This window comes from Larimichthys crocea, unplaced genomic scaffold (assembly GCF_000972845.2).
Source record: "Larimichthys crocea isolate SSNF unplaced genomic scaffold, L_crocea_2.0 scaffold322, whole genome shotgun sequence".
Classification (NCBI taxonomy): Eukaryota; Metazoa; Chordata; class Actinopteri; family Sciaenidae; genus Larimichthys; species Larimichthys crocea.
In genome coordinates, this window is record NW_020854246.1 from 289,482 (window position 1) to 314,460 (window position 24,979).

Consider the following 24,979-nt stretch of genomic DNA (forward strand, 5'->3'; position numbering starts at 1 on the left):
GTCCTCCTCCTCCTCCTGGTCCTGGTCCTTCTCCTGGTCCTCCTCCTGGTCCTCCTCCTTCGGCTCTGTTCGTCCACAGGGGGCGCCGCAGGATTGTGAGGAGCACAGGAAGGAGGCTCGGGAACAGGAGGTTTGACAGGAGGACCCGCTCGATGTTCAGAAGGTTCCTGACTTCATCTGACGCTCCACGAGCTCCCGAGCAGCAGAACGATCCAAACCAACAGTGAGGAACGTCAAAGACTGAAGATGGATGACAGTACCTCACACCGCCCTCATCTGACGGGCCATCCATCCGGATCGAGCTGGTTCCACCTGATGGTGAAGAGAGCGGGTCCTCTTCAGAGAACCACGCCCACCTCCTCCTCGGATTTGACAGTGAGCAGCAGCTGCTTCAGACGGATCAGCTGACCAGAGAGCACGCCTGTGTAATCCTACTGTGGTAACCATGACTACAGCTGATGATCAACAAGGTCAACAACACAAAACATATTAACTAACTTCTTATTGGAAGACCAACTGACGAGGTCAAAGGTCAAATGATCGATCCAGTCACAGGTCAGGGTGTCATTGTTTAATCCTGCTCATTAGCATATTTTTACATATTAATTAAAAACTGTGATGTCACTTTGTTTCACTGAAAAAAAAACACAAAGACTTTAAAGATGAAACTTTATTGATCGTCTGATTAAAATACAATGAAGTTTATATAATAAAGTTTTTTTAGATGAAACGCATTAGTGCAAAAATCAATAATTAATAATCAATACATCGATCAGATATTTGGTCACTTCATGATGACTCCAGTCCACATCTGGAGACAGCTTCTGCTTCGTTTCCCTGGCGACGACCTCTGACCTCCTGATGGGAACAGTGAAACCCTGAGTTCAGACTGAGAGGCCACGTGTCCAGGTGGTAACCATAGAAACTGTCACACAATCAGAACACACCTTCAGGACCTGGACCAGGACAAGTCCTGTTCTGAGAGCGTTCTGTGAATGTTTGGAGCTGTTACCTGCAGCTGAGTTTGGTTTCACCTCGGCTGGTTCTGGAGGAAGCGCTGAGCGCTCTGCACCGTGTTCTGAAACAAAACCACCAACAGAATGTTCTAAAGAACCTGATGATCTAATTAACATATTAATTTATGTTAATTTATTCATGTATAGAATGTTAATTACCTCCATCAGCATGGCCACTGTCATTGGCCCCACCCCTCCTGGGACAGGTGTGATGAATCCTGCTCTCTGATTGGCTGAGGCATAGTGGACGTCTCCGACCACCCGTTTACCGCTCGTCTTCGTGTCATCTGATACACACACACACAACATATATATATATGCGGTAGTATCGGTGTGTACCTGTAGTATCAGTGTGTACCTGTAGTATCAGTGTGTACCTGTAGTATTGGTGTGTACTTGTAGTATCGGTGTGTACCTGTAGTATCAGTGTGTATCTGTAGCATCGGTGTGTACCTGTAGTATCAGTGTGTACTTGTAGCATCAGTTTGTACTTGTAGCATCAGTGTGTACTTGTACCTGGTACGTGGTTGATTCCACAGTCAATGACGATCGCTCCTTCCTTCACCCACTCTCCTCTCACCATCTCTGCTCTCCCCGCCCCGACAACCAGGATGTCAGCCCGGCCCACCTGAACACAGACAGGAAACGCATCATCAGACACAGGAAACGCATCATCAGACACACTGAGACTGAGAGGGGCGTCACCTGCTCAGGTAGGTCAGGTGTTTTTGAGTGACAGGTGGTCACAGTGGCGTGGTTCCACAGCAGCAGGTCATGCATCGGTGCTCCGACGATCTTACTGCGACCAACCACGACCGCATGTTTCCCCACCACTGACATGCCTACACAGGAACAGGAAGTGACAGGAAGTGAGTGTGTGTGTGTGTGTGCGTGTGTGTGTGTGTGTGCGTGTGTGTGTGTGTGTGTGTGTGCGTGTGTGTGTGTGTCTGTGTGTGTGTGTGTGTCACCTGTCTGTCTGATGAGCTCCATGCAGCCGTTGGGTGTGCAGGGGATGAAACAGTCGTTCAGATCACCTCGAGACAACTTCCCTGCATTAATACAGCTCAGACTGCACACACACACACACACACACACACACACACAGGTTTACTTCCTGTCACGTGTCGTAGAACATGAGACATGGACAGACTTCCTGTGAAGACCGACCCGTCCACGTCTTTCTGAGGAGAGACGGCGTTGGTGATGAGTTCAGTGTCGATGGTGTTAACGGAGTCGAGAGGCAGCTGGACGATCAGACCGTGGACGGACAGGTCGTCATTAACAGACATGATGCTCCTCAGCACCTGCAGGAAACAGGAAACAGTCAGGGCTGCAGCATGATGTCATCAGCTGGAGGTTTAAACACCAACCTCGTCCTGCGTCGCCGTGTTCGGCAGCCTCACGTGTTTCGCATCGATGCCGATCTGCAGAATATCATGTATATATTAGATCACAGTTATCAACACATGAACAACTAATGAGCTCTTCATCATGAACTAAGAAGCTCTTCATCGTGAACTAATGAGCCCTTCATCATGAACTAAGAAGCTCTTCATCATGAACTAACGAGCAAACAGAGACATAAAGTTATAAAGTTTAACGTAAGTTTAATCAGGTTCACTGATTAATGTTCCTGCAGCTGAAATCATGTTGATAATGTTCAGATAGTTTGACGTTGTGTCTCTGACCTCGGCTGCTGCCTTTAGTTTGGAGCTGATGTAAAGGTTAGAGTCGTCTCTGTCTCCAACCTGAAACCACACACACACACACACACACACACACACACACACACACACACACACACACACACAATTAATGAATGTATGGCTTTATCTTTTGTTTGCTGAAAGCTGATTGGTTGAACAGTTGTGGTGATGTCATCACGTCAGGACTTGTTTTGGGGGCACCGAAGGTTTGTTATCAGAGTCCTGAGACAAAGAGCAGCTGCAGCAAACAACACTGCTTCAGACCACCTCAGACCGCCTGAGACCACCTCAGACCGCCTCAGACCGTCACAGGGTCCAGGTGTTTCAGCAGGGAACATCATGACCCCAGACCACGTTGTTGTTGGCTTTGATACAGCTGACAGCTCGATTCTGTGAGGCGGACCTCAGTCAGATCAGACTCTCTGCTTCCGTTTTAAATGTTGTGGTGTTCCTCTAGGTTCAGTTTCAGGTCCTTGTCTTTTTAACCAGCTTCATCTCTACGCTGATGACACACCGCTTTCCACGTGTCATCGTATAAAACACTTTGTGTTACCTGTAGTTTGTATGTTTGTATGTAACGAGGCTCTCACCTGTAAAACGACCAGACCAGGTCTGAACCCTGAGAAGAGACTCTTCATCTTCTCCACCTCCATCTTCAGCCTGTCCCTCACCAACCTGCTCACACACAGACCCAAGATCACTGTGACTGGACAAACTGGGACAGACTGGGACAGACTGAGACAGACCCTGATGTCGACTGACTCACTTGGACGTTTTATTGCCGGAGATGACGGTTGCCATGCAGCGTCTGCTCCCTTGGCAACCAGAAGCCCCAAGGTGGAGCGAGAGGGCGGCCAAGGATAACATGACTGAGCGAGAGAGAGAGAGAGAGAGAGAGAGAGAGAGAGAGAGAGAGACACACACAGAGAGAGAGAGAACTGAGGTTGGACACCTGAAATACACCTGAGACACATATAACCCACCTGAAACACACCTGAAACACATATAACCCACCTGAAACACACCTGAAACACATATAACCCACCTGAAACACACCTGAGACACATATAACCCATCTGAAACCCACCTGAAACACCCCTGAGAAACACCTGAGAAACACCTGAGAAACACCTGAACCTGAACACTCTCCCCATGTCTCCATGTCTCCTGCAGTCTGTTCACACACAGAAACAAAATAATCTGAATTATTAATAATAAAAATATAACGAGAAGCTGCTGACACACTAAAATGTTCACACACATCATATTTCAGATCAGATCCAGGATCAGCTGGTCCAGTTCTGGTTCAGACAGAGTTCAGGTGGGTCCTGAATAATTAGTCAGTCCTGACTCCTGTGTGTGTGTGTGTGTGTGTGTGTGTGTGTGTGTGTGTGTGTGTGTGTGTGTGTGTGTGTGTGTGTGCAGTGATTTTCTTTCTGGCATGAAGCAGATGTTGTGTTGAAGCTCCACGTCAGCACTCTGCTGCTTCTGCTCTCGTCTTCACGTGTCAAAGTTTTCTTATGTTACTTTGGAAAGGTTCACACGTGAAGATCAAACATGTTAATGATTTCAAAGTTTACGAGTCTGGTCGTCATCAAACAAACATCCGTCTGCAGCTCGCATTCCTCGCCACGTTCACAGCCTCAAAGTTTCCCATGATTCCTCTGTGCACTTCTGCACACACATGTGCAGACGTGCACACACATGTGCACACATGTTTCATGATCAGATTTAAACTGAGACTCAGAAACAACATGACTCACCTGAGAGACGACGGACACACTGCCGCACACACTGCTGCAGGAGTGTGTGTGGTGTGTGTGTCGTCCTGTGGGCGGCTCTGTGGATGTACGGAAGCTCATCAGTGACAAAAATACAGACAAACTTTAATAATGATCAAACTGACACATGACCAGAGCTGCATCAACTATGATTGACTATCTGCACCGTGAGAGGCGGGACTTTAGTTTGACGATTAAAATAATATAATTTTTATTAATCATAAATATAATTAATAAAAAATCTTTGTTATTGTTATTGTTATTTTTTTATTAGAGGAGTTGAGAAAAAAGTAATGTGTGTCGTCGCCTTGACTCGAGTCTTTAACGGTCTGCAGGATTCAGTGACATCTAGTGGTGTATTTGCTGATTACACCCCCCTCGCCTCACCCTCTGATTTAATTTATTCATGAACACTAACGATGAAGTCATTAATTATTAATGTGACTCTTTCAGATACAACATGAAGCAGAATGTCACACACATTTTGACACCAACAGGCCTCCATATGTGTGTGTGTGTGTGTGTGTGTGTGTGTGTGTGTGTGTGTGTGTGTGTGTGTGTGTGTGTGTGTGAGTGTGTGTGTGTGTGCCTGCTCTGAACTGAATGGAACCAGACTGATTCAGAGGAGGTCAAAGGTCGAACTAGAGTGAAGAGGAGGAGGAGGGGCGTCCCACACAGCTGTCAGCCAATCAGAATCCAGACTGTCTCGGAGGAGCAACGAAAACAACAAGTCAGAAAAAAAGTCAGAAGAAGAAGAAGAAGAAGAAGAAGAAGATCAGTTTGTTTTGACATTAATTTCATCAGACACGTAGAAAAAAACTGTTGATATGAAAACAAAACTTTTAAATGTAACTTTAATAAACTAACGTCTGTGACCTCCTGTTGACCCACACTGACCTGTGATCAGGTGACCCACTCTGACCTGTGATCAGGTGACCCACTCTGACCTGTGATCAGGTGACCCACACTGACCTGTGATCAGGTGACCCATCTCTGACCTGTGATCAGGTGACCCACACTGACCTGTGATCAGCTGAACGGTGTCTCTGTCATTCGTACGTCTGTTCTCACACTATGTAACTTTGGGCTCCGGGTCGGGAGAAGTACGTAACGCTTTACGGCACTAAGTCACACAGCAGCAACTATTTCACTGATTCTGGTGAAACTGGATCATATTTTATGGAGGAAATGTTTTCTGGTTTTCCCTCTGATGTCCTCTGACAAAACCGACCTTAAACTGAACTAAATTTAAACTGAACTAACTTAAACTGAACTGTTAGATCCCGAGTTACCCCTGTACAGGTGGTACTGGACCAGCTCTCCGTCTAACGGGTCCGATCCTCAGGCCCGTGGGTCTTACCCTCTCGGGACAGTTTAGAGGACTGTTTAAGCTGGTGGCGAGGAGATTCGCCTAGCTTCTGACTGCCTTCGTCTGCACGTCTACCCTGCTCACTCTGATATAGCACCTGACCGAATAGCCCCTGTGGGCCAAGTACTACACTAGCCGCGTACGTTCACGGCAGCTCCCCTCTCATTGATCTGTGCACTTGTTATGGTTGCTAGGACAGTGAGCCCCAAGAGTTCGTTAATTTCTTAGGCTAGAGTAACCTGTTAGAACCTTTTAAGATGTTAAACACACTGTACCTGATATTTACGACCTTAGGAGATGATATAAATTTAAATTCGGGGTCCACAACTTAATCTTTAACTGCAGTAGATATTTTTATTGCAAAGTTTAGCAAGGGCAAGCATACAGCTTAAAACATTCAACTCTGATCAACCCTATTTCCTAAGATCACTATTCTCTTACTAATAAAGTTAAAAACCTGATACAAAGGCTGCTGCTGAGTTGTTGAGGTTTGTCCAGTTTGGAGAGAGGAAGGGAAAGGGTGCAATGATGATCAGTCGATACAATTCTTCCACAACTGCAAAACTGCTGGATGCTGTCGAAAACTCCTGGCTTTGTCCAAAGCCCAGAAAGTCCACAGTGTCCGCAGTCTTTTGTAGGTAGGATGAACGTGAAAAGAATCCTTGATGGCCCCATTAGAGACCCACAGCCGGTCGGGAATGGTTAATCCTCCTTGGCTCAGCTCTCTGCTGTCGGCTGTAGATTGTTGGACTCTCTTCTTGCGATGTTGGGCTGTTCGTCTGTTCCATCTGAAGTTATAAGTCTAAGTCCAAAGACTCGATGCTCCAATGTGGTCGATCGTTCAGCATGTCTTGAACCTGAGCACCAGCCGAGGATGACGAGGATAACCACGATCTCCGTTGTGTCTCTTATACTCCCTGCTCGCTGGACCATCCCCATCTCAGGCAGCAATTAGACATTGGCCGGATTCTAACCATATCAGGCGACAATGTGTCATGCGTTACACAATCCATCATCCTCCTTGTCCATCCAGATGTATCCTGCTTGCTTCACATACCCCCTCCCTTCTCACCCTGTCTCCAGTTTGGTTGCTCAAGTTCCTCTGCTCAACCCCTCAGCATGATTTAGTTATTATTATTTCACCTTGGCTACCAACTCTTGTAATGATTTCACAATTTCCAGTAGTCAGACTCTTCAGTTATAATCACACTTTTCTTATGGTTACATTCATTTCAACAGTTCACTTTAATATTTGTTTAAACACAGAATCATCATTAATCACCTTTTAGCCATGAGGTGTCTGCACATAGATGCATAGTTACATACTAACAATAGTACTATTTTTTTATTTATATATATAATATAGATAAATATATATATAGATATATATATATAATATATATATATATATATATATATATATATATATATATATATATATATATATATATATATAATAAAGACACTTATTTGTGTGGTAGCTGGTATTCTAAGGCCTTCTGGACTTTGGGGTCAATTGGTTAGAGATGCCGGAAGGTCACCATCCTGGTATAGGTTAGATCAATCTAACCATCCTTTGCTATCACATGTCTTGAAATATTTACCTCCGCCTCTCTTAAATAAGAGTTTACTGTTGCCTATTTTGTTTTTTGTTTTTTTAATTATCTTTTTATTGAATCACTGTTGCCTATTTGACTGCATGTAGGAAAGAATTACCTCCATTGTATATAAGCGTGCCCTGCATAGTTCTGGAGAGTCTCATCATTCGGCCAGGGGCTCTCCAAGTAATGCTTTACTTGCTACGATGCTGAACTTATTGTAATAAATTTGTTATACAACTAAGACAGTGTCTGCAGAGTTTCTCTTCAAACATCTTCAACAGCATTGCCACTGAATATACGACACCCATTTTTATCTTTATGCATTACATACTCAGGTGGAGAGTCCTTAAATGTCCAAAGGTTTGTGCCACTGGCAGTAATAGAAAGTCGTTCCCAACTCTCAGGCTGTCAGGCCTGGACTCAAGGAGGACTCAGATGCAGAGATTTTCACCAATAGGATGGGACTTTATTTTAGTAATAATCCACAAAGCAACGCAAAAGGACTATGAAAATTACTCTAAATAAACTATTCTAGAATAAACTCTACAAAAACCACTCCGAAGAGGGAAAAACATAAAAGCAAAGAGGGAAAAGGTAACAAAAAAAAATCACTCCACAGGGGAGGGCAAAAGGCTAACCGCTATCTAACTGAACAGAAATCAATCACCTAATTCTATGAAATTTACAACAAAAAGTCACTCACGTGGAGGCAAAACATCAACACAAGTTACGTGGCAAGGGAAGGAAGCTCAAGGTCTGTGGGAATGACGGGCTGGGGTGAACGAGAGAACGAAACACTCTGGCACAAGACAAAGGGAGACGCAGACAAGATACACAGGGTGATGGGGAACAGGTGGAGACAATCAGGGCGGGGAAGACAATCAGACCGGTGACACATGAGGAAGGGCAAGTGACCTGAAACAAGAGGAGAGTTATCTTTCAAAATAAAACAGGAAATGACAAGACAGGACAAAAACCCAACTTGACCTCACCGCGTGACACAGGCCTTCTGCTGGGGAGTTTCACAGTTTCACAAACTCTCTATTATCCATTTCCCAGGGTGTTTACATTAATTCCTTTGTCATGTTAGCGGATCAGGGATCTCAACTCACTTGACAGAACTTAAACTGAACTTAAATTTAAATAACTTAAACTGAACTCAAACTGAATTTAATTTGAACTAACTGAACTTTACTTCCTGCTGGAGGACTGAGGCTAAGCTTATCTGGACTTACTTTGAGGCTGATTATCAGAAGGTGTCAATAGACAGAGAAATGCAGCTGAACCTGTTTCACTTCCTGTTCACCTGACACACACCTGGTCAGGTGACAGCCTGCTGTATCCATTCAGGCTTAATGTGAAGAACTAAATCATACGAAGAAAAACAGAGAAACACAAATATATAAAAAAGTTTACAATAAAAAGTTTTATTATAATATAAATTATCAGTGGTGTCCAACCCGTGGTCCACAGACCGGGATCAGGCCGAAAGAAAATGAAGTGGTTCAACAGAAAACAGATGAAAATGATTCATCGGACGATCAAAGAGGAAATATGACGACAAAAAGTTCACAAAGAGTGAAGCAGCTGAAATCCCAATATTAAATATAAATATAAACATGAACATAAATATTAATACAAATATAAATATACGTGTAAGCATAAATCTAAACGTTAACATAAATGTAAAAATAAGAAGTTAAAAATTACAAAATCAAACTGACACTTTAGTGTTTATTACAAGAAGAAGAAGAGATTTCATTATTGATCCCTCGAGGGGAAATTATTTTTTTAACATGCATTTTAACCTGAAATACAACCACACACACACACACACACACACACACACTCACACACACACACACACTCACACACACACACACACACACACGCACACACACACTCATATACATGCATATGTGGAGTGATGGGCAGCCACACAGATCGGCAGTTTGGGGGTTCAGTGTTGAGGTTCAGGATGATTCTGGATTATGATCTTGATGTTTTCATTGTTGTGACCTTTGACCTGTGTGATGATGTCATCACTGAGCAGCATAAGGGTCAGTGATCAGTAATCATGTGATCATTGTGAACCTGCTGAAACTCCTTGAATGATACTCAGTCAGGGGGTTGGACAGGTGAACGAACAGGTGGAGCAGGTGAGTCGAGTCTACGTGAGCACAGCTCAGGTGTGTCACCACCCGGCGGACCGGTCGGAGCTTCATTCCTCCTGCTGAGGAGGTTCAGGGTATAAAATGAGGAGGATCACATGAGAGCGGCACAGCTCGGCGGACTCTGCTCATCCTCTTTGGTCCAGTGGTTCTCGACAGTTCAACAGTGAAGCAACATTTGTGAAATGTTTAGGACCACTGGATCCGAGCGTGGACCTGGTCGTCATGGACTCAGACGTTCAGGTGGGCTCAGATATTCAGATTGTCGAGTTCGGTCTGTTCATGTTTTTGTTTGTGATCATCAGAATAAGAGCAGAGACATGATGAAGCGTTTTGTTGAATTTGAAGTGTGTGTGTTCTGTTCTTGATGTGGTTTGTGTTATTGTTTTTAAAAAGTTACATGATTACATTATTCTTCATGTGACAACATGCTAACTTTAAAATGAAGTTAAAGGCCTCTGATTGGCTGTTCTAAACATGCGATCATGTGCTTGGATGAATGTCTGATAAAAACAGTTTGTATTAATATATGATGAATGTTCAAATAAAAACTCAGCTGAAACATTTCTGCGTCACGTTTGAAGTCATTTAGTTACAGAGCAGAGTCACAAATATAAAAAGTATAATAAGCATTTTATATAACCATATATATATATATATATATCTGACATTTCATCTGAAAGACGAATATCCAGAACGACGATTCGTCGTTCTGGATATTCGTCTTTCAGATGAAATTTCAGAGTTCACTTTAAACACACTCTAACCTTTCCAGGTAAATTTCGTTTAACCTTCTCTGGAGACGTCTACTCCAGCTGTAATCGATGGTCAAGGTCATATGACACTGAGACACTTTCGTTTGAATACAGTGTTGAAGAAATTCACATTGTTTGCTTCTAATTAAATAAAAATATATGCAATTAAGCTGATTGAAGTGTTTTATTCATGCTGTGTTTGTCATACAACATCTGTGTATAAGACCCAGGACCCATGAACAGATTGGAGGTTCTGAATGTTCTGGAGGTTCTGAAGGTTCTGGTCCCTCTTTGTCAAGAATCAGGACTGATGAACAGAGTGAAGGTTCTGGAGGTTCTGAAGGTTCTGGAGGTTCTGGTCCCTCTTCGTCAAGAATCAGGACTGATGAACAGAGTGAAGGTTCTGGAGGTTCTGAAGGTTCTGGTCCCTCTTTGTCAAGAATCAGGACTGATGAACAGAGTGAAGGTTCCCGCTCGGTGCATTCTGCCTCATAACAAACCAACGTGTTTAAATGTAGTCATGTGATCCACACTGCTGCTTCACTCCATCTTTCAGTGCTGATCTTCAGTTCAGTACATGGTTAGTTAGCACCATCTAGTGGACAGGTGGTAGAACTACATCATGTGATCATGTGATTTCTCGGACACTCACCTGGTTTCTGCCACAGGTTCGACTGGTTTTGACGTCACTCTCGTGTCTTTTTTTATACTTGGACTTGCGTCCTCAGATCAGATGCACACAGACACCAGGACTGACGAGGAAGAAATGAGCAGCTTCTTCTCTCCCAGTGTTTCCTCCACACCTGAAGGTGGAAAGTGTCTGTAAGTGACCTGAGGTGAGTTCAGCAGGTGAGAATCCTACCAGAGAAATGTGTCAGTGTTTGATCATCAGGATCACTTTGATCACAGTGTGCTGTATCACTGTTTACCTGGACAGGACAAATGTTTCTTCATGCTGATTGGTTGATTCAGAATATCTATGATTGATATGTTGTTGACTTTCTCTCTGAGTTAAAGAACAATGATTTCAGAAAGACGTACATGTCATAGTGTCTCTCTTTGTGAGTCAGCAGCAGTTTGATTGTAATCTGAGCTCACATGATCAGTGAAAAATGTGTCTGGACTGGTCCGACAGCTCGGATCAACTTGGCTCAGGTTGATGTTTGAAAAATAATTTGACAACACTGCTCTACCCCGACTCTCACTCTTCCTCCCCCTCTCACTCTCACCCTCCCTCTTCCTCTTCCTCTCTCAGCCATGTCTTCCAAAGATGCTCACCTGTTCTTTTATTGCTTACTTCCTGATTGAAGTGTTAACACTTACATAACACCTGTTTGGGCAGGTGGCACATGTAGTGTCCAATGAGCTCGAATTACAAAATGTGAGTAAAGCAGAAAATGAGTTTAAAGTTTTGGAGACTTGAGATGAGGTTTGGCTGCAGTTTAAATCATTTCAGTGTGTTAGCAACTGGACAAACCTGTAAAGAAACAGAACATGTGAACTATCCTGTGTTCAGCTCTTCTCTTAATTTAAATATTTAAAGATAAATATGAAGATTTAAAGACACAGAGCTTCATTTTCACTTGGTGCCCATAAATCCCCAGAATGCTTTTTGTTCTTCAGGATGTCAGTTCAGGGTTTGGACATTATAACCCAGTTTAGGATTATTATAAAAACATATTTGTGCATTTTTGGGAGATAGTAATGGAAAATGTGATTACATTCTGTGTTACATTTGATTTGGGTAACTAACTTTGAAATACTAGATCAAAACTTTAGTAACAAGACACATTTCTGGATAAAACTAGTATTCAAATTCTAAAAATATTAATATTGTTACAGATTTTTTGGGGATAATAGAAAAACGTGGTAGATGTACAACCTCAATGTTTGGAGATTGAAACTGACTTAACACATCACACCCTCTGAATATTTGTGTGGTGTTATTGAGAAGTAATGTGTCCTGTGATGTGAAGCTTGTTGTAATGAATGAGCTTGTTGTTGTGTTTGTGTGAAGGTGTGAGCTCTGCTATGAATCAGAGTGAGGACAGAGAGGAGGGAGTCCCTCCCTCTAAAAGCTCTCTGTGTGGGGAACATGACAGCCAGACCAAAGCTCAGAGGTGAGATGAGGATCTCGAACTGTCCACGACTCTTCTCCATGTCACAGCTCAGCACTCACATCACTCCACCATCATTATTCACACTCAAAGCTCTGTGTGTGTCCTGTTGAAGCCCACAACACACTCTGAGACCAGACTCTGCTGGACCTGGACCTGGACCTGGACCTGGACCTGGACCTGGATCCAGCTGTGTGTCCATGAAGAGTGACCGGTCCAAGGAGCTTCCACTTATTTTCAAAATGAAAGCTTCTTCTAAAACACAGTAAGTCAACTTAATGTTATTTAAAAATACAACTGAACATTTCAAAGACGGGAATATTTTGAAGAACCAGTTCTGATCCAGCTCATTAAATCCTGCAGCTTGGTCGCTGGCATTAAGCTTCCAAAGATAAAGCCTGGATCTGAATCTAGACCTGAACCCAGCGGTGTGTCCATAAAGAGTGACCGGTCCATGGATGATCTTCTTACTTTTCAACATGAACACCTGTCAGCTGATCAAAGGTCAGAAATCAGTGGATGAATGTGGTTCTTATTGTCAATGTGTATTACGCCTCAGACACTTTAATAATCTGTAGACTGAATTTCTTCTTTAAAAACATTAAATCCAAGAATTCATGCAGAAGTTGCCGAGTTCATTTTGTTTCTATCTGAGTTCTTTGTGTCTGTTTGCTTCACAGAGTTCATCAGCAGAGCTTCAAGGTTCTCAGTGGTCAGTCTGTCCAGCAGCGTCACACAGACCTGGACTCCATATTTACGGTGTGTAACTGTACAAACACAGCTACTACTGTTTATTACAACAGACACAAACCATTCTGATCCAGTCTCCATGCTGGACTCTGTAGACCAGCAGGTTTTCTGTCTGTCACTGATGATCTGATGTTGACTTCTACCAGTCAAAGTTGACATTTTATTCTGTTCCAGCTGCTCGAGGAGAACATTGTTAGTTTTGTGAAGAACGAGCTGAAGAAGATCAGGAAGAATCTGAGTCCAGATGACCCAGAATGCTTAGAGAGTCAGAGGGAGGATGAGGAGGTGTTGGACGGTGAGGATGAAGAGCAGAGGAGGAGCAGCAGAGAGTCATTTCTGAAGATCACACTGGACTTCCTGAGGAGAATGAAGCAGAAGGAGCTGGCTGACTGTCTGCAGAGCAGTAAGAGGATTTGAACAGATTTACATTTAAAACTCTGCTGTTAATATGACGCACACATTTCTATCAGATCTATGAATTCTTCTGGACTGAAAACTGTCAGAAACTGTTCACAACTGATGTGATGAAGAGATTTAATGGAGGAGGAAAATAAATAATCAAGTTTACATTCATCACATTTATTGTAGCTTCCACTTATTGTTGTGGAAATGTTCTGCTGCTGGTGAAGAATGAAATAGAGACTTCTGCCGGCCGACAAGCTTTTTATTTTCTTTGCAAAGAAAAGGTCAGTTCAACATGTGGAGAAAAGACCAAGAGCATGGGGACACCTCGATATATATACCTGAGGGCCACTGCTCGCACAGCTCAGGAGACGGCCCCTTCAGGAAGTGTTTCCACACCCTTATGTCTGTTGATTGAATTTACTATTACATCACAAAGACAAAAGGACCTGGTATCTTGTCTTAAGAAGGGGGGCGGGGTTGTACATCTGTAGTGGGTGATTGAATTTACTATTACAATGTATTTATCACGTTTCTTCTTTGTTCATTCAGGAACTGGTGCTGCAGTGTGCCGACGTGAACTTCAATCTGACCTGCAGAAGAAGTTCCAGTGTGTGTTTGAGGGGATTGCTAAAACAGGAAACCCAACCCTACTGAACCAGATCTACACAGAGCTCTACATCACAGAGGGAGGGACTGCAGAGGTCAATGATGAACATGAGGTCAGACAGATTGAAACAGCATCCAGGAAACCAGACAGACCAGAAACAACAATCAGACAAGAAGACATCTTTAAAGCCTCACCTGGAAGAGATGAACCAATCAGAACAGTGATGACAAAGGGAGTGGCTGGCATTGGGAAAACAGTCTTAACACAGAAGTTCACTCTGGACTGGGCTGAAGACAAAGCCAACCAGGACATACAGTTCATGTTTCCATTCACTTTCAGAGAGCTGAATGTGCTGAAAGAGAAACAGTTCAGCTTGGTGGAACTTGTTCATCACTTCTTCACTGAAACCAAAGAAGCGGGAATCTGCAGGTTTCAAGACTTCCAGGTTGTGTTCATCTTTGACGGTCTGGATGAGTGTCGACCTCCTCTGGACTTCCACAACACTGAGATCCTGACTGATGTTACAGAGTCGACCTCAGTGGATGTGCTGCTGACAAACCTCATCAGGGGGAAACTGCTTCCCTCTGCTCGCCTCTGGATAACCACAAGACCTGCAGCAGCCAATCAGATCCCTCCTGACTGTGTTGACATGGTGACAGAGGTCAGAGGGTTCACTGACCCACAGAAGGACGAGTACTTCAAGAAGAGATTCAGAGATGAGGAGCAGGCCAGAAGAATCATCTCCCACATCAAGACATCACGAAGCCTCCACATCATGTGCCACATCCCAGTCTTCTGCTGGATCTCTGCTACAGTTCTGGAGGATCTGTTGACGACCAGAGAGGGAGGAGAGATGCCCAAGACCCTGACTGAGATGTACATCCACTTCCTGGTGGTTCAGTCCAAAGTGAAGAACATCAAGTATGATGGAGGAGCTGGGTCAGATCCACACTGGAGTCCAGAGAGCAGGAAGATGATTGAGTCTCTGGGAAAACTGGCTTTTGAGCAGCTGCAGAAAGGAAACCTGATCTTCTATGAATCAGACCTGACAGAGTGTGGCATCGATATCAGAGCAGCCTCAGTGTACTCAGGAGTGTTCACACAGATCTTTAAAGAGGAGAGAGGACTGTACCAGGACCAGGTGTTCTGCTTCGTCCATCTGAGTGTTCAGGAGTTTCTGGCTGCTCTTCATGTCCATCTGACCTTCATCAACTCTGGAGTCAATCTGCTGGAAGAAGAACAATCAGCCTCCCGGTGGTCTATTGTCCTCAGAACCAAAACTAAATTAACACACTTCTACCAGAGTGCTGTGGACAAGGCCTTACAGAGTCCAAATGGACACCTGGACTTGTTCCTCCGCTTCCTCCTGGGACTTTCACTGCAGACCAATCAGACTCTCCTACGAGGTCTGCTGACACAGACAGGAAGTGACTCAAGAACCAATCAGGAAACAGTCGAGTACATCAAGAAGAAGATTGAAGAGACTCCCTCTGCAGAGAGAAGCATCAACCTGTTCCACTGTCTGAATGAACTGAATGATCGTTCTCTAGTGGAGCAGATCCAACAGTCCCTGAGTTCAGGAAGTCTCTCCACAGAGGAACTCTCTCCTGCTCAGTGGTCAGCTCTGGTCTTCATCTTACTGACATCAGAAGAAGATCTGGACGTGTTTGACCTGAAGAAATTCTCTGCTTCAGAGGAGGCTCTTCTGAGGCTGCTGCCAGTGATCAAAGCCTCCAACAAAGCTCTGTAGGTGGATGGATCATTAGATATTTTAAATTGTGAACTTTATATTTCATGGAGAAGAAAGACAAAGTTTTTCACTGTTGTATTGCATTTTTAATGCAGGTTGAGTGACTGTAACCTCTCAGAGAGAAGCTGTGAAGCTCTGTCCTCAGTTCTCAGCTCCCAGTCCTCTAGTCTGAAAGATCTGGACCTCAGCAACAATGACCTGCAGGATTCAGGAGTGAAGAAGCTCTGTGCTGGACTGGAGAGTCCACACTGTACACTGGAAGCTCTCGGGTTAGTGCTAAACTATATGTTAAATTTCAAAACAGATTTTGCAGAGTTAATCTGCGACTGACTGAAACACACAAATATAAAGTATCTAGTCATTAATGAGAAAAAATAGAAGATTGCATAATTGAAAATGCTGCTTTCAATTAAATAACATTAATATTAATGTTATTTAATGTGGACATTTTATTTCAGGATACCTGGCTGTAACCTCTCAGAGAGAAGCTGTGAAGCTCTGTCCTCAGTTCTCAGCTCCCAGTCCTCTAGTCTGAAAGATCTGGACCTCAGCAACAATGACCTGCAGGATTCAGGAGTGAAGAAGCTCTGTGCTGGACTGGAGAGTCCACACTGTACACTGGAAAGTCTCAGGTCAGTACTAAACTAACAAGGATCAAGAAATCTTTATTATGCCAGATGGGGAATTTGTTATGCAGCAACAGGACAAAAACATAAATAACAGAGATAGTGTCACACTGATTTTGTATAATTATTACCCTTAAGTAATTTCAAATTTGTTCAAAGCCAAAATCTTTTAAATTCACCTGCTTTTTTTAAGCTTTTTTTTTTTGTTCATTTGTTACTTTGAGAATAAACAATAGCCAAGAAAAAAGGTAAAAATCAGATGATACTTTAAGAACAGTACTTTCCATTATGTACAACCTTTGGAGACTGAGTGAAACACACAGACAAATGTTAAGTATCTAATAATTAATGAGAAAAAATACAAGACTGCATAATTGAAAAAATGTTGTTTCTTTTTAGGATACCTGGCTGTAACCTCTCAGAGAGAAGCTGTGAAGCTCTGTCTGAAAGATCTGGACCTCAGCAACAATGACCTGCAGGATTCAGGAGTGAAGAAGCTCTGTGCTGGACTGTGTCCACACTGTGGATTGGAAAATCTCAGGTTAGTACTAAACTAATTGTAAAGTGTCACACTGATTTTGTATAACTATTACTCTCAAGTTATTTTAAGTTTCATCAAAGCCAAAATCCCGTAAATTTACCTGCCTTTCCACAATATACAGGAAAATATATAGTTTAAGAACAGTCGTTTCATTCATGTAGAACCTTATGGAGACTGACTGACTGACTGAAACACACAGACAACCAAAGTATCTAATCATGAGACATGGAAAATACAAGATTGCACAATTAATGGCATGGCTTTCAGTTATGGGGTGCCGTTTGTAAAGCGTCTCGCTCTGAAAAATAACAGCAACATTTTGTCACATTTAGCTAAAAACAATGTTTAAAAAACTGGTTTGAATTTTTGAGAGTCACTTTTTTGCGCATTTAGAACAATATTTGTGAACTTAGAGATATTTTAAATATTTAAATCCAAATGTTAAATGTAAAATCTAAATGCTAAATCCAAATCTAAATGTTAAATCTAAATCTAAATGTTAAATCTAAATCTAAATGTAAATGTTGAAGTTAAATGTTTCGGGTGAAACTAAATATTTTGCTAAAATGCAAATTCAAATGCCGGTAACCGGAAGTGCCAAAATAAAAGCTCGAGGAGGTCAGAGCGTGTTTATAGTGGCAAATAACGAATAAAACCCATCTTATCCGGGGAAATGGACTCTTGGACATGGATTATCGTGATAATAACTAACTAACACTTTGACTGATCTGTCATTTTCGCGGTGTAGGATCGTCTACACCCGCCCGCCTTCACCCCGGTAAACTGTACTGTCGGACATACCTCTGCAAACATGTCAATAAATGAGTCAAGTCAAAGTGAGCCCCCTTGTGGCTGGCTATAGTGGCTACAGGTCATAAGTCCCGCACCCTTCATAAAAGTGACACTAAAAACTCAAAGTACTCTTCAAATAAAGTTTCTCCAAACGTGTTTGTTCATCTAGGTAGTTATTATCACGATAATCCATGTCCAAGAGTCCATTTCCCCGGATAAGATGGGTTTTATTCGTTATTTGCCACTATAAACACGCTCTGACCTCCTCGAGCTTTTATTTTGGCACTTCCGGTTACCGGCATTTGAATTTGCATTTTAGCTAAATATTTAGTTTCACCCGAAACATTTAGCTTCAACATTTAGATTTATATTTATATTTAACATTTATATTTATATTTAACATTTAGATTTATATTTAACATTTAGATTTATATTTAACATTTAGATTTAGATTTAGATTTAACATTTAGATTTAGATTTAACATTTAGATTTAGATTTATATTTAACATTTAGATTTATATTTAACATTTAGATTTAGATTTAGCATTTAGATTTTACATTTAACATTTGGATTTAAATATTTAAAATATCTCTAAGTTCACAAATATTGTTCTAAATGTGCAAAAAAGTGACTCTCAAAAATTCAAACCAGTTTTTTAAACATTGTTTTTAGCTAAATGTGACAAAATGTTGCTGTTATTTTCAGAGCGAGACGCTTTACCAACGGCACCCCATATTCAGTCTCATTAAATATTAATATCAATGTTGTTAAATGTGAATTTTTTTTAAAGCATATCACTGTATTTTCTTCAGGTTGAGTGGCTGTAACCTCTCAGAGAGAAGCTGTGAAGCTCTGTCCTCAGTTCTCAGCTCCCAGACCTCTAGTCTGAAAGATCTGGACCTCAGCAACAATGACCTGCAGGATTCAGGAGTGAAGAAGCTCTGTGCTGGACTGGAGAGTCCACACTGTGGATTGGAAGCTCTCAGGTCAGGATTCATCTGTTAAACAGTTGATCTTTTCAACTCTTATAGTGAAGACCTTTAACATCTGCAGGATTTTCCTGCCAACGTGATTTTTTGAATCACTGAGTTTATGTTGTCCTGCCTCCAGGCTGTCAGGCTGTCTGATCACAGAGGAAGGCTGCTCTTCTCTGGCCTCAGCTCTGAGCTCCAACCCCTCCCATCTGAGAGAGCTGGACCTGAGCTACAATCATCCAGGAGACTCAGGAGTGAAGCTGCTGTCTGCTGGAGTGGAGGATCCACGCTGGAGACTGGACACTCTCAGGTATGGACAGACAACAAGAACTCTGCAGGTGCACAATTCATCTAAAAAGTGTGATGCAACCTGCAGCAGAGAGAACATGTGAATATGTTCACACCTGCAGATCATCATGAGGTCACTGCTGATTATGGATCAGAACTTGTTAACATGTTTGTATGTGAGTGGACAGGAGGCTGAGCGACTCTCACTGTGACAAACACTTTGTTTACATCCATCTTTATATATCCAGAGACCAACATCTAACATGGAGCTGTTTGTAGTCCATATACTCCACAGAGATGAAGTGTTTCTGTACACACTTTATGTTTTGGATTGTGTAATACTGTAATAACTTTGGAGATCAACTCTGTCTCCTAGAAATGATGTTTGTATGTTACTACATTTGAGTGAATGAAACACTACATTTATGTAACTGGAGTCACAAGGAGGTGGATGGTAGGCGTACAAAGTGCAGGACTGTGACACCAGAGTCCTGAGTTCATGTCCAGACTCTGGTCTCTGGTATAGAAAATCATTGTGACTGTGCTTCTTCCTCCAGGGTGGACCATGGTGGAGAGCAGAGGTTAAAACCTGGTCTGAAGAAGTGTAAGTGTGGATTCACTTTGACTAATGATGAAAACATGCCTGACAGAATGTGTCATCGTTAAACTTTATAGAAATGAACAACAGCAGCAAACACACAAAGCATAAACCCTTCAGATGTGTCTGATGATAAACTGCTGCTGTGTTGTGTCTTTTTCTCTCCATCAGATTTCTGTCAGCTCACACTGGACACAAACACAGTGAGCACATACCTCAAACTGGAAGACAACAACAGGAAGGTGACATGTGTGGAGGAGGATCAGTCGTATCCTGATCATCCACACAGATTTGACTGCTACTGTCAGCTGCTGTGTGGAGATGGTCTGACCGGTCGCTGTTACTGGGAGGTGGAGTGGAGAGGAGAAGTTTATATAGCAGTGACTTACAGAGGAATCAGAAGGAAAGGAGACAATGAAGAGTGTGTGTTTGGAAGGAACCATCAGTCCTGGAGACTGAGCTGCTCTGAGTATGGTTACTTTGTCTGGCACAATGACAGAAGAACTGAGCTCTCGTCCTCGGTCTCTGACAGAGTAGCAGTGTATGTGGACTGTCCTGCTGGCTCTCTGTCCTTCTACAGAGTCTGCTCTGACACACTGATCCACCTCCACACCTTCAGCACCACATTCACTGAACCTCTTTATCCTGGGATTGGGTTTGGGTTCTGGCCTGGTTCCTCAGTGTCTCTGTGTTCTGTGTAGGACGGAGACAACTTCCAGTCCTGTGTTTAAATGTTGGTGGTGGACGAGGCTTCACTTTGGTGAACATTTGGCTCACTGATTGTACCTTTAATGTCAGAAATGTTTGGTCTTAGAAATGGTGAGATGATCTCTTCAGGGCTGAACTTGTTACAGACTGTGTTGACTTTGATTTTCACTTTAAGAAAGTTTTCTTGGAGCAGCGTCTAGTAGCTGCTCATGGCTGTAGTGGCCGTCATTGAGTTCAATGAAGGTTTAAAAATAAAAAACACACAGAGTTGAAGTTAGTGTACTGATGATGCAGATCAATGTTTTCCACTTTGCATCATCTTGGGGTTTTTCTGTGACAAACTTTTAATTGAACAATTTAAAATGCATGTAAAAAATAAAATATATATCTTCTTCTTCTACACATTATATTACAAACATAGTGTCATTGCCTTATCACTAAAGACTTTTAAGGAAAAAGAAAATAATATGTATGCTTATACATTGTTAACAATCTTAAGCTTTCGTTTACTTTGTGGGTGGAGATTACCTACAACCGAGAAGATGGGAGGAGTTTAGCACCACAGGGGAGGTGATATAAGGACCAGGGTGTGTCTCGTTAGGGCCTTTGTCTGCCATGCTGCCACATGAGTGAGTGAGTTGATATATTTCAGTTTCAGATCATTTTATTTGTCTCTTCAGTTATAACTAAGGTTATGCATCCTGATGTTTTGTGTATTTCTTTTGAACAGATCAAATGTATTGTTTCGTTATCGACAAAGACCTGAGATCTCTGTAATTAATAAGCTTGCCAATCTTTGTTTATAATTCTAGATTATTGTTCATATGGCAGTGTGTGGACTCATATGAAGGTATGTGCCAACAATGCTCTGCTCACATTTTGTACAGCTGGGATCATCTGTCAGTTTCATTGTAAAGCATCTGTATGGTGTGACATAAAATTTGTGCACAAACTTGTAATGAATAAGTTTATGTGCTGGATTCCTTGATGAAATGGGAATGTTAGTCCAAATATTGTCCCAGTCCAGATCAGAACCCTGACCCTCAAGTTCACGATTCTCATCTTGGATTTTTGACCTTTGATGCATCAACACACTCCTAATCCATCAATATTTATATTACATGTTCATGTTTTTAATTCTACGAGCAGTCAGTGAACGCTCCACACAGAGCGAGTGCAGCATCATGATGGTAACATTCATGTTGACGTACATTATTGTCTCTTATGCTGTGACTGACTGCTCATTCTTTACTGCGACCTATTCACCTGCACACACACCTGATTCCCATCTACTCAGCCACTATTTAAACCCCAGACTTGCTGCCAGATTGTTCTTATCAGATGCAATGCAAGACTCTCCAGTGTTTATCCTTTGGACCTCCTGTTGCCTATCTCCAGTTCTGCCCCTGACCTGTCTCTGGTTCCCACTGAATACCAAGATTTCCAGGAGGTGTTCAGCAAGGCCAAAGACACATCTCATCGACCTACGACTGTGCCATTGATCTACAACCAGGTGCTTCTCCTCCTAGGGAGCGTCTGTTCTCCCTGTCAGCCCCCCCAGAGAAAGTAGCCATGAACAAATACATCAATGACTCCCTGACTGCTGGTATTATCCTGCCCGTCCTCCTCGCCTGCTGGTATTATCCTGCCCGTCCTCCTTGCCTGCTGGGGCCGGGTTTTTTTGTCAAGAAAATGGGCAAGTCAGGATCATTTCACTAGCATGGACCATCACATCAACAAGATACGTTTAAATGATTTATTGACAAAATGAAGGATAGAGAGTGAAGCGTGATCTCGTGTACTTCTTTGGTCTGATGCTGCGGTGTGGGGAGGCTTCGGTAGGAAATCCACCGTAGCACCCGGGCATGACGGACCACCCTCAGAACACTATGGGGAGTAGCAAAGAGAGGGGGGAAAGGTAAAAGAGAAATGGGGTGGGCGGACTACGAGAGCGAAGGGAACCAGAGGGTTAGGAGGGTATTTATAGGACTTTCAGAAGTGGCGCGGTTGAGGTGTGGTCCAGCTCCTGAAATTCCGCTTTAAGCTCCATGTCTTTCTTTATTTTGATGACATCCTCATCAAGTTGGAGTTGGGGGAATCCCGTCTCACCCCTGCAGAAAGGAATTATGATGTTGGGAACCGAGAACTCCTGGCAGTGATGCTGGCCTTGGAGGAATGGTGCCACTGGTTCGAGGAGACCAAGCTGCCCTTTCTTGTTTGGACAGATCAACAGTATATTCACACAGCTGCTTAACTCCAGACAAACCAGATGGTCACTCTTCTTTACCCGGAACATGTGGGCCCATCTCCAGGAGCTGACCCATCCTCCCTGTTCCATGCCTAGTTCTGTCCATCACTTGGGAGGTTAAAGAGAGAGTGAGGGCCACTCTGGAGGACCAGCCTGGCCTCGGTGCCTGTGGTGAACTCTAGTACGTTAAGAACTGTACTTTCCTGCCTGCATGTGCTACTGGATCCACCTCCGGAGGGTTACACACAAGAAACCTTGAGGAACCATAAGGAACCTTGGGGAACCATAAGGAACCTTGAGGAACCCTCCATTCTGTGAGTGCAGTGTTCAGTTTCTACATAGAGCAGTTATATAAGTGAGTGTCAGAGCAGAGGATCTCATCTCTCCTTCACTTCCTGCAGTCTGAAGGTTCACGCTTCAATGACATCATCATCATCATCCTCATCCTCCTCCCACAGTCCTCACACACACACACACACACACACACACACACACACACACACACTCAGCCTTTCTTCAGTGTCTCTCAGAGATTGAAGCTGCGTCTTCGTGAATGAAGCAAAGAGACTTTCTGAAATAAACCGAGTGTTTGTGATTAAAGTTTATTAACAGAGATGTACTCACAGTACTGGAACACAGCTCGGAGACTCGGACCGGACTTCAGGAGATACACAGTGAGTATCAGTTCATTATTTCACTGCGGCTCCAGACTAACAACAGGAACTCAACAAGCTAAACTATATTCATCATAATCATTGTTGATGAAGGTGACGTGACCTCATGTGATGTTCCTGTCTCAGTCTGACTGACTCGATGAGTTTGGACCTTCAGTGTGTGGTTCTCACATGAGAAACAGTTTGTGTTGAATCTTTTGTCCATCAGACAATTAAAACTGACAGGAAACACAACGAGGCAGTGGATCACAAAATAAAACAGGAAACACCGTGATGTGGCAGCACTTGGTACAGTCTGATTTCTGACTATGAACTAAAGACGAACTGCTGACACAACTACAGATGAGTTTAATGTGTGTCATCAGTTATTGTGAGGGCGTCAGGTGAGTCTGTCACAGGTTAAAAAGGTGAGTTTTGTGTCTGCAGGTGGTGGAGGGAGAAACTCCTCTTCCTCTGGGCTCAGCATGTCACAGGAAGCGCCTTCGCTCTGGAGGGGAGGATGATGACGAGGTGGCGAGAAGCTGCGAATCGCGGCCGAACCCTGAAGGCTCGCTGTCTGCCAGTGAACTGAGTCGCTACGGCAAGCCGGAGGAGGAAGAGGAGGAGCTGCAGAGGCTGTGTCAGCGCTGCCACATCGTGACGTCACAGCTGAACAGACAAGCTGCCGCTCTGGCTGACAGCTCGGCTCTGAAGGTCAGAAACAAACCAATGAGAGAGCAGCGAGAGGCTGTTTGACTGGAGGAGCACAGGGACCAAGTTAATCAGAACAAGTCAAATTAACGAGCACGAACTCTAATAACAAGTTACTGAGGGACACACAGATAATACATGTGTCAATACATGTGTTGCTTTTTGTGTATTCTTTCATATTGTGTGTTTTATTTTGTAAAGTCTGAACAGACTTCCTGTCCTGTTACTGTCTCAGTCAGTGAAGTGTGGACGCTTCGGCTCAGTCGTGTTAGAGAAGTTACTTTGATGTTGAACTCGTCTGTCAGGTTTTTATATAAAGAGCAGCTCTGATGGGGCGAGAGAGCTTCGCTTTCTATGGCGTTACCTCTCTCTCTCTCTCCCTCTCTCTCTGATTTGTTGGAGGCTCGCTCGCCCATTCACTCACACCACAAATGTCTTCCATCGATTTGACTGCAGCCTCGTCATCTCTCCGTGTCCTCTTCTTCTTCTCCAGCGAGTGTCGAGATGGAACGATTATTTTGCTTGTGGACTAATCCATCGAATATTTCAAGTAGTTATCAGACATAAAACATAAAGATGCATCATCATTATTACTGATTTTTTAATTGATTAACATGCTCCAAATCACAGATTACCACTGACAGTTCAATTCATGACATCACTGATTTGTACTGATTTCATATCGTTGATGTTGTCGCCTTATTTTCATCAGTGCTTCTCCGGCCGGCCTTCAGGTCTGTGCACATCGTAACAAATGAAAGTGTTCAAAGAGCGTCACCTGTCTGATATCTACACCTGTCTGATGAGCTC

At 43.0% G+C, this 24,979-nt stretch overlaps 2 protein-coding genes and 1 long non-coding RNA gene across 7 annotated transcripts; 2 read left to right on the forward strand and 1 right to left on the reverse strand.

Annotated features, from left to right (window-relative positions):
- Positions 1 to 655: 655 nt before the first annotated feature.
- Positions 656 to 6,796, reverse strand: LOC104933183 (C-1-tetrahydrofolate synthase, cytoplasmic). 4 transcript variants are annotated; one of them, XR_002042434.2, is made up of 14 exons: positions 6,330 to 6,796; positions 4,486 to 4,562; positions 3,810 to 3,896; positions 3,489 to 3,591; positions 3,313 to 3,397; positions 2,705 to 2,764; positions 2,387 to 2,440; positions 2,184 to 2,320; positions 1,985 to 2,085; positions 1,722 to 1,858; positions 1,533 to 1,644; positions 1,176 to 1,303; positions 948 to 1,078; positions 656 to 858 (listed from the first exon to the last, which is right to left on the reverse strand). XR_002042434.2 is itself a non-coding variant. In XM_019266662.2 (14 exons), the coding sequence occupies exons 1-13, from the start codon at positions 6,545 to 6,547 to the stop codon at positions 1,031 to 1,033; spliced, it is 1,347 nt and encodes a 448-aa protein (XP_019122207.1). In that variant the 5' UTR covers positions 6,548 to 6,795; the 3' UTR covers positions 656 to 925; positions 1,013 to 1,030. The 4 variants fall into 4 exon arrangements, 3 of the variants coding, with proteins under 3 accessions (XP_019122207.1, XP_019122206.1, XP_027131965.1); XM_019266662.2 differs by having other exon boundaries at positions 656 to 925; positions 1,013 to 1,078; positions 6,330 to 6,795; XM_019266661.2 differs by having other exon boundaries at positions 1,013 to 1,078; positions 6,330 to 6,793.
- Positions 6,797 to 11,123: 4,327 nt separating this feature from the next.
- LOC113744011 (uncharacterized) lies at positions 11,124 to 12,723 on the forward strand. 2 transcript variants are annotated; one of them, XR_003461913.1, is made up of 3 exons: positions 11,124 to 11,248; positions 12,417 to 12,519; positions 12,632 to 12,723. It is a non-coding gene; the product is annotated as an uncharacterized LOC113744011 (long non-coding RNA). The 2 variants fall into 2 exon arrangements; XR_003461912.1 differs by having other exon boundaries at positions 11,124 to 11,235.
- Positions 12,724 to 12,749: 26 nt separating this feature from the next.
- On the forward strand, positions 12,750 to 20,944 carry LOC104933196 (NLR family CARD domain-containing protein 3-like). The gene is made up of 9 exons (XM_027276210.1): positions 12,750 to 12,781; positions 12,880 to 13,020; positions 13,197 to 13,275; positions 13,441 to 13,669; positions 14,221 to 16,024; positions 18,802 to 18,975; positions 19,100 to 19,273; positions 19,809 to 19,855; positions 20,021 to 20,944. Exons 1-9 carry the CDS (start codon positions 12,759 to 12,761, stop codon positions 20,548 to 20,550), a joined length of 3,201 nt encoding a protein of 1,066 aa, XP_027132011.1. The 5' UTR covers positions 12,750 to 12,758; the 3' UTR covers positions 20,551 to 20,944.
- The last annotated feature ends 4,035 nt before the right edge of the window (positions 20,945 to 24,979 follow it).